Below are 10,150 nucleotides of genomic sequence, written 5' to 3'. Positions count from 1 at the left end.
TCACCAGCTGCTCCTCGGAAACCCTATACAGGGTCACTATGAGTCGACACCAACTCAATAGCACTTCACAACAACAAGTGATTTTAAACATTAAACAATTAAAAGGAATAGATAAAAAGACATGATGTTGTTAGCTGGTCCCCAATTCATGGTCACTCCATGCACAACTCAATGTCAGCAGTTCAAAACTACCAGACGCTCCACGGGAGAAAGGCGAGATTTTCTGCTTCCATAAAGATTTACAGCCTCAGAAACCTATGCAGGGTCACTATGGGTTGGAACCGACTCCACGGCACACAGCCACCACCACCACATGCACAATAGAACAAAACACTGAGAAAGATTTTACAATAGAATTTACACGTAAGTAGTCAACAGGTTTGGATAAAAATTAATTTTTCAATGTCAACTTAAATTCTTTATAGAACTTCTTTATAGATTTTATAGAACGTAGTAAAATCAAGATTATTTCAAATGTAAATCTTCTGGAAATTTTTAATCAATGTTTCATTGAAAAATGAAATATGTTAAGCTTGATATTGATTTTCAGTATCACCAAAAAGGTCTAAGAACAGTTCCAGAAGCATCACTCAGACGCAGTCTGCCCAGGAGCCATCATGGGGTGGGTGTTGAGAGGCTCTGCCCTTGGCTAGACAGCCAGTCTGTCGGCCTGGCCTACATGCTAGCTCTGTCACTAGGCAAGCACTTAATCATCATCCTCAGTTCTTTCATCTGCGTAAAGGGATGTTGTTGTTGTTAAGTGCTATCAAGTCAGTTCTGACCCATAGCAACCCTGTGTAAAGGAATCATAACTGTCTATTGCTTAGGACTGGCATGAGGATTAAATGTGTTCAGTTGTGTCGAGAAATTAGGACACTATCTGGCATATACCAAACCATCAGCTTACTGCCTTCGAGTCAGTTCTGACCCATAGCTTTCCAGTTGAGCAGAACAGAAATGCCTCAACGTTTCCAATTCTGTAATCTTTACAAAAGCAGATGGCAACATCCTTGTCCTGCTGAGTGGCTGGTGGATTCGAACCACCAACCTTTCTCTTAGCACTTAACCATTATACCACCAGGGCTGCTACATAATTACAACTTTAAGGATAATGAACTAGATTTGTAGAATTTAACTGTTTTTAAAAATCCTCACTATTCTTGAACCATCTTTTCACTTCAAATATTAGTAGTGGAATGGAATATGTGAAATGTGACTTTTGTTGTCAGTGTTGTTAAATGGTTTTTAAAGTATTTTTAAACTTTTTTTAAAAAATGTATAATGTCATTAGTTACCTACTGTGGTTTCTATATTGTCCTACCATGTCAGAGTGTGTTTGGACACCAATAAACTTGGATAAAAATACACAGTGGAAAAATTGCCTCAAAATAGGCTGGTCACCCTAATAAGCAGTTTATACAGTCTGGATGAGGTACCAACTAGGTAAGAAATCTATTTTTACTCAACATTAGTACCAATTATCACAGAAGGTATATTCAACACACAAATAAAACTTAGTTTTGATGCTAAATTTAGAAGTAAAGTTCATTTCAATAAAAGCTGGATGTGGAAAAAGTGAGTACCTGAACATAATCATTCTGAGGTTTGTTGGTCAGCGAAAAAGTTCCTCTCCAAGACACTGGGCCATGGTGAGGATGGGGAGCAAAGGTGGAAGAAATCACGATATCTGAACACCTACAATGCCGGGGTCTTGAGAGCAAGCATCTCTCAAGGAGAGATGGCCTCAGGAAAAGCAAGAGGTCTCAATTGCTTTCACCTCCATATATACGCTGCCCAGTTGAACATCCTAAATACTTCATAAAGTTACTTGAATGCTACACATCTATGTCTGTGTTATTAATACAATCCACACTATTTGGATAGAGACAGGCAGGAGAAGACAGAGAAGCCAGGTAGGGGACTATAGTAATTCGGGTGAAGGACATCCTGGCTCAGGAAGACATGAGGATGGAGAGAATAGAACAGATCCCAGAGGCGTTTGTATTTATTAAGTCCTGTCGAGTTGATTCCACCCCATAGCAACCATGTGGGTTGCTTGGGCCGCCAACCTTGCAGTTCAAACCGACCTTGCAGTCCAACACAGTAATCCACAGCAGGTGCAGAACTTGGAGACAGATGGGCGGAGTAGGGAGGGGAGTACTGAGGGAAGAAACAATGAAAGTGCCCTGGGTTGCTTTAGGACCCCAGAAACATCATTCTCTGGGAGAGGATGGTTTGGGATAAAGTGTGTCAGGGAGATGAGTTTGGTTCAGGACTGAGAAGACTCGAGTGGAAATGTCTAGAATACAGCTACGTATATGGATCTGAAGTATACGAAATCTGTGCCAAAGAGACAGAGGAGGGAGGCACATGTAAGAGACAATTAAAGCACTAGGAATGGACAGAGATTGAATTGTGTGCAACTGCAGAACATGGGCTTCATTATTCTCAACAAATACTTCAGTCACAGTGTTTTGGTCTTCTCTAAGAGTCTCCTTCACATCTACTTAGAGGGATATCTAGACCAAGCTTGGTATTGGAGTTACATTTTTGGTGTCCTGAGTAGACTGAACCAAATAAGTATAGAATTTATCATTTTGAATTCCATTTTAAGCCTATTAGCATACACTGTCCAAAACGCTGTATGTTAACATGTCCTAGGGTGTGTGCGTAGGCAGTACAATGATGCAATTCATTTCGTAATAAATAAAACTGCCTAATAATAAATTTAATAGTTATGTTGTAAGTAATACTAAACTGAATCACATAATTAGTATCTCTTTTAAAATACTCTAAATATGCATTTTAAGCAAGTGAACGCTAGCACAAGATTGAAAGGCTGTGAGAAAAGGAATTGGCAAGAACATCATCTAAGACATCTAGCCTCTAACATGTGACCCACAAAAGGACAGGCAGGAAGAGGCGGTCACCTGCTCATTGAGTCTGGAGCGCAGCTTGTGGTCTGACAACCAAGGGTGCTTCACTGCTTCACTGGCACTAATTCTCCAGCTGAAAAGAAACCAGAAGGTTGTTAGCAGGACACCAGGTGAGTCCTCTACCATGGGAGCTCAAACAGCTGGATGCCAACCCCTCTTTCTGAGCATCAGGTAGGGCTGTGTGAGTCTGGTATCCATCAGGGTGGCGGCCTCAGAAATGCAGGTAAACTGCATACCTCCAGCCTTTTGTTAGCTAGGGGCACCTGCTTTCACAGGTAAGTCACCATTCTTGATGTACCCTCTGAGCTTCATCAACTGAGCTTCTAGCTGTCAGTTGAAGAGTAAATGTTTACCTATCATTGCAAAAGCAAAGTGCTACAATGATTCTGATGATTGCAAAATCAATTGATGAAAACCTTTGAATTAAGAATTGTTGAATTAAGAACTTTTGACTAGTGAAATAAATAAAATAGATGGAGAGTAGAAATAGCTATTAAGAGAGAGTACACGAGTTAGAATTGATATTTGGTTGAATCTAAGACCAGCTAGATGCCTTTGTTGCGGTTATTAAGTGTGGTCTGGTCAGTACTGACACATAATGACCTTGTTTACGATTTTAGAGTACCGGCTGTGAGCTTGAACAACCGACCTTGCAGTGCAAACCAACCTTGCGGTCCAATGCGTTAATCAGCAGGGCCACACCAGGACTCCTTTAGAAATAAATTACATCCTTTGGAGGCAACAAAATTTTGTACCAAGAACCTCAAAAAATAATAATAAGGCAAAATAATAAAGATTATATTGTGTTCTAATTCTGAACTTCTTAGACTTTCTTGGCATGCTAATTTTGATCACATTAAACAAAATACCCTTTCAAACATTTTAAAAATATAAAAACTTTGAGTTTAAAGCAACAATGTGACATTTGCTTCTGAAAAAATATCAAGAAAGTAGCTTCGAGCAGTGAATGAAACTTCATTTCGAAGGATTGCTTCATCAGATATCAAATACTTCAGTACAAGCATTAAAGAGGAGGCAAGTCTTCGCTTTACTTTACTAGTATTAGAGAGAAGGGAAGCTTAGTAACCTAGCAACACCACCACCAGTACCTGGACCCTTTATGGGCAGAGATTATTTAAAACACACACACAACAACAACAAAAAAAAACACTACAAAACACTGGTCCTCGCCCAATCTCAGTTAATGTGAGATTTGGTTTAGCATCATAAATGTTCCGTACTGACCTCCCAGAAGCACTCTAACAACTGATTAGGCTGAAAATTATTACCCCTCCACTACCACATCAAATCCTGGTGTGGCACCAGGATAATGCACCGGACCACAAGGTCAGTTTAAACCAAAAGGTTGGCGGTTCAAACCTACCAGCCACTCCTTGGAAACCCTAGAGAGGGTCACTATGAGTCAGAACCGACTGGAGAGCTCTTAACAGCAACAGCAACACTATTTAAAAGTTGACAATAAAATTGCACTGATCATTCAATTTTTTCCAAAAAAGTTTCAAGTTTATTCAAAGTAAGTTCAAGAAACTTATTTCATGATGGAAATATTACCGTTGGTCTTAGAGTCAAGCAAATATTGATTCTACTACTTAGTGAGGTGTCACTGCACCCCAGTGTGTATTGGCTGTCCCTGTGGAAACTGAGGGCCCCTCAGACGTGAGGAGTAGGCATGGCACGGGTCTGTTCTGCACGAGCTGTGGGGTCGCTTCACTGCATTCAGACTGGGTCTCCTCACTTGTAAAACAAAGATGAAACCATCATACTTCACAGGGTTATGTGAGGCATTTAAGTTTCTCAGTCCATGTAGACATCCTCTCTTCCAAAGACATAAGGTTCACATTTTCTCTCTGTTCACTGTCTGGGCTGCCCAGAAAACTCACTGAGATTGAGCCGACATCAACTCTCAGCACCTCTGCCATGTGGAGTCCCCGAGGCTGCCATCCCTGCAGAATCAGATTGCCACACCTTTCTCCCACAGTGAGTCAGGTGGGATAGAACTACTGACCTCTCACTGAAGAGCCAAGCACTTAACCACTGGGCCACCAGAGACCCATGCCTGAAGCCTGAACTACAGTAGTGTGCTAATAATAACATCACTTCAATTGTACCTTCCCTTGAAAGCTGAAAAAAAAACAAAAAACAAATATTTGCTGAAAGCCCCCCTCTCAGCCTGGCTAAGTCCTCCTCAACCCTTAGTATTTGGTCCTGGCCCTTGTCAATAAATCATTCAATAACTTCCACACTATTGAGAATAATGGTCCAGCCAAGTAGACCCATATTTTGGGGGTACAATCTATGAGAGGAACTGAACACTTAGTTACTATTTCCTTAGAGACCTTACTATGCTCCTGGCCACGCTGAGCATTTGACAGATATTTTCTCTTTTAGTCACTAATGATAATGGCTGTGTCTACTTGGCTGGACCATTATTCTCAATGGTTTGCAGTTCTGCAATGATCTCCCATGAGGTGATCTCATGTGAGAAGAGGGTTAAGGTGAGATGCAACCCCCCTCATCCTTTCACTGCCCTGATCCCATGTAAGGGGAGTTTTCCTGAGGTGTGTCCTGCAGCACCTTTGATCTCCCAAGAGGTCAAAGAAGAGATGCAAGCAGAGAGAAATGGACCTTGCTTGCATCAAGAAGGAGTCCTGGTGTGGCACTGTGGAGTAATGCATTGGACCGCAAGGTCAGTTAGGAGCACAAAGTCAGAGGTTCAAAATCACCAGCCGCTCCTCAGAAACTTGATATCATTTGGAACTGACTCGACATCACTTAACAACAACAACAACCAAGAAAGAAGAGCCAGGAGTGTCATGCATCCCTTGGAACCAGGGTCCCGGCATTGGGAACTGTCTAGACCCAGGGGGCATTGATGCTAAGGCACATGGAGATCTCCACGGAACTCTGGGTTCACAGGTGCCAAAAAATACAAGGACTTTGGGCCAGTGGTGAAATACAGCCTTCCCGCAGAACTAGTGACCTGGATTCAGATTTCCTACCTCCTAATCTGTAAAAGAACAGATTTCTATTTGTCATAGCCATCCATTGGTGGCACTTCTGTTACAATATCACTGAGAACTGAGACACTGACACAGAATGTGCATGGGGGGACACCAAAAGTTCATGGAAAAAATGTTTCACCTCTCAGTTCTATTCTTCCCAAATCTTTTGAAACCCCCTCTTATGTGTGTTTTAGAGATGAAAGGGACCATAGAAAAAACTTCATGGGCTGGTAAGTAAACTGTGGCCAAAGAAGGTCTTGCTTGCCAGAGCATCCCATCAAAAGGCAGATGGAGAGAGGCTTTGGAGCAACACCATCCAAGCCTGATGACCCACTCAGCTGTGATCTCAGACCAGGAAGTGTGGTATGGAGCATCACATTCATTCTACCTACGACTCTGTACTGAGTATCATAAGGGACTGGAGACAATCTGGCCTGCCTCTAGCCGCTTTGGGAAGTTACCGCCTCTAAATTATCCTTTTGCTTCCTGAGCACAGACTGAGCCCGGCTTACCTTTTCTCCTTAACCAGGAGCTTGGAGATGAACTCCCGGGCTTCCTCTGAGACATCATGAAATTCTTCCTCCTCCAGGTCCCACCTACAGGCTAGGATGTTGTTCAGCGTCTCTGTGTCATTATCACCCAAGAACGGGGACAGGCCGCTAAGTCTAGAAGACAGGAGTCTGAATGAGTGTTTTACTCAACTTCCAGCCCTGTGAGGAAGACGGGTTATTTCTCTGGTTCTGGGGTTTAAAAGCGAGAGAAGGAAAACCAACTAATACGTTAGACTACTTTTTATGACACATTATTGCAATCAAGAAAATGCTTACCAGCTGGGATCTTAAAAGCTCCTGAGCAACCACCTAAGATGAAGCTATTGGTCTCTGTATGTGTGGAAGGAAGAAGAGTGATGAGAATTGAAGATGTTTGGAATCCATTAGTCTAATGGACTAATGGACCCTATGAATATCAGTTTCCACCACTCTGAGACCGGAAGAACTAGATGAAGTCCAGCTACCACTACCAATTGCTCTGAAAGGGATCATTTTAGAAGGTCCTGGACAGAGTGGGAGAAAATGTGCAAAAAAAAAAAAAAAAAATCAAAATTATTTTTTAAAAAATGACTGGGCTTACTGATCAGAAAGAGTCTGGAGGAATCTGAGACTATGGGCCTCGACCACCATTCAGGTCTGGAAAGGAATTCACCTTCGTGACCCAATTACAACCAAGCAGTAGGTAAGTATACGGGAGTGGGGGGGGCTGGGGGTTGGGGAGCAGCAACACTAGTAAGGTATACTCAGCATGGAACAGACAGTCATTCAAAATCAAAAGGGCAACATCTACCTAGGGACTAATCTGTGAGAGGAAGGTAAGGACGATGGAACGGAAATAGGAACCACAGGGAGGAAGTGGGATAACTTGTTGCAGGGAGCAGATGGCAATCACTGAGATGAAAGAAAGTGTCTGATTTGTTGAATACAAAATTTGTCTGCAAGCTTTCACTCAATCCACAATAAAAACAAAAAGAAATTAATGAATAAATAAAATGTTGAGAAAACTCAGGAAAAAAAAAACAAGGAAAGGAAAAGACAATAATCCCGTACCTCAGCCCCAAGACAAAGCATCGCAGTAATGAGCACAGCAGTCATGGAAGAAGCTGGGCCTGAACAAAGAGCACATTTCTCCCACGTGTGTGCGGCAAACGCCAGGCACGTCCCCTGGGAACCGGAGGCTGCCAGCATGCCCCTTGTGACTCCAGGACACAGAGTTTTAAAGACCCTTGGGATCCCTGGTGGTACGAGAAGGTACCACAAGGTCAGCAGCTCAAACCCCAGCTGTTGCATGAGAGAAAATGAGGCTTTCTGTTCCCGTAAAGATTTATAGCCTCAAAAACCCTCTGGGATCCAGTTGAGTTAAAATTGATTTGAGAGCAGTGGGTCGGTTGGTTGTTTTTTTAAGGCCCTAGGAGTTGCCCTAGTAGTTAATTGACTAGTCTGTGGGGTATAATTCACTCTCTGTGTGCCCTTGGGGACCCAGAGAGCCCAGAAAGCAGTTGAGTATGGTTATGTAGTACACTGTAATTTTTTACTGTAAAATAAATATAACAATGTATTTCTCACATTAACTATTTTTATGTGTGTAATTCAGTGGCATTAATTACATTCACCATGTTATGCAGCAATTACTACCTGGCTTCTCATCCCCCTAAAGAGAAATGTACCAACAGGAAATGGTCAATGTTCAACTGTTTCAAACAATCAAGGGCCAATGATACTGAAGGAAGTCCAAGGTGCATTGAATTACTTGGCAAAGAACAAGGCACTGGGAATTGGTGGAATACAAATTGAAATCTTTCGACAAAGTGAGACCACACTGGAGACACTCACTCATCTATGCCAAGAAATTTGGAAGGCAACTATCTGGCCAACTGATTGGAAGAGATCTGTATTTATGACCATTCCAAAGAGAGGGGACATGTGGAAATCATAGGGCAATATCTCTGATATCCCAAGCAAGCAAAGTTTTACTAAAGGTACTACAGAAACGGCTGCAAGCATACATTGACAGAGAACTTCCAGAGGTTCAATCCAGTTTAGGAAGAGGACTGGAAATGAGGGATATCATTGCTAACATCAGATGGATCTTGGCTAAAAGCAGAGAATATCAGAAAGATGTTTACTTGTGCTTTACTGAGTATGCAAAGGCTTTCGATTATGTGGATCATGACAAGCTATGGACAACATTGTGAAGTATGAGTATTCCTGAACACTTAATTGTGCTCATGAGGAATCTGTATGAAGACCAAGAGGCAGTTGTTTGAACAGAACATGGGAACACTGAATGGTTTCAAATTTAAACAGGTGTGCAACAGAGTTGTTTTCTTTTACCATACTTATTCAACCTGTATGCTGAGCAAATAATCTGAGAATCTGGGTTTATATGAAGAAAAACGTCGCATCAGGATTGGAGGAAGACTCATTAACAACCTGCGATATGCAACCTTGCCACACTGAAAGTGGAGGACTTAAAATACTTACTGATGAAGATCAAAGATGCCTTTGGTATGGATTGCATCTCAATGTAAAGAAAACAAAAATACTCACCACTGGACCAATAAACAACATTCTTATCAATGGAGAAAAGATGGAAGTTGTTAAAGACTTCATTTTACTCAGGTCAACCATCAACACTTATGGAAACAGCAGTCAAGATATCAATCAACATATTGCATTAGGCAAATCTGCTGCACAAGATCTTTTTAAAGGGTTGAAGAGCAAAGATGTCAACTTGAAGACTAAGGTGCACCTGACCCAAGCCATGGTATTTTCAATAACCTCATATTCATGCGTAAATTGGACAGTGAATAAGGAAGACCGTAGAAGAATTGATGCTTTTGAGTTATGGTGTTGGAGGAGAATATTGAAAGTACCATGGGCTGCCAAAAGAACCAACAGATCTGTGTTGGAAGAAGTGCATCCATTGTCTCTTTGGAGGCTAGGATAGCCAAACTTCATCTCTCATATTTTGGACATATTGTTAGGAGGGACCAGTCACTGGAAAAGGATATCATGTTTGGTAAGGTGGAGGGTCAGAGAAAAAGAGGAAGACTCCCAGCAAGATGGATTGGCAAAGTGGCAACATCAATGGGCTCAAGTGTGGCAACAATTGTGAGGTAGGCCCAGGACCGGGCAGTGTTTCGTTCTGTTGTGCCTAAGGTCGCTATGGGTTGGTACCAACTGCATGGCACCTAACAACAACAACAAAGAGAAATTAATGAAGCCCTGGTGAGCAGTGGTTAAGCACTCAGCTGCAAACCAAAAGGTTGGCGGTTTGAACCCACAGCCACTCCACACGAGAAAGATATGGAGACCTGCTTCCGTAAAGATGGCAGCCTTGGAAACCCAATGAGGCAGTCATGCTCTGTCCTGCAGAATTCCTGTGAGTCAGTCAATTCAGCAACAGTGGTTTTATGGGAAATAGAGTCTGAGTCCATGGGTGGTACAGTTACAGTGGGATGGCTAAAGTGGCTGGCTTTTGACCAAAAGTTTCGAGTTCCAAGTCCACCCAGAGTCGTCTTGGAAAAGAAAGACCTTTCCATCTCCTTCTAGAAGGTCACAGACATTGAAAGCCCTGTGGAACAGAATTCAACTTTGACACACATAGCGTTGCTCTGAGTCATGGTCCACTCAGTAT

The 10,150-nt window shown here is 42.2% G+C and overlaps 1 protein-coding gene across 1 annotated transcript in view; it reads right to left on the bottom strand.

Moving 5' to 3' along the window:
- Positions 1–2,879: 2,879 nt before the first annotated feature.
- MYLK4 (myosin light chain kinase family, member 4) overlaps positions 2,880–10,150 on the bottom strand; it is a 96,069-nt gene continuing 88,798 nt past the window's right edge. Inside the window, exons 9-10 of the mRNA XM_006870579.1 lie at positions 6,472–6,624; positions 2,880–3,009 (exon numbers count right to left, since the gene is read on the bottom strand). Of these exons, the coding sequence (XP_006870641.1) occupies positions 2,880–3,009; positions 6,472–6,624 (283 nt within the window). The remainder of the gene's footprint in view (positions 3,010–6,471; positions 6,625–10,150) is intronic.

The sequence above is a fragment of the Chrysochloris asiatica genome, unplaced genomic scaffold (genome assembly GCF_000296735.1).
Source record: "Chrysochloris asiatica unplaced genomic scaffold, ChrAsi1.0 scaffold00144, whole genome shotgun sequence".
Taxonomy (NCBI): domain Eukaryota; kingdom Metazoa; phylum Chordata; class Mammalia; order Afrosoricida; family Chrysochloridae; genus Chrysochloris; species Chrysochloris asiatica.
Note: the sequence above shows the minus strand (reverse complement) of the source record. Positions and strands in the feature narration are given on the sequence as shown.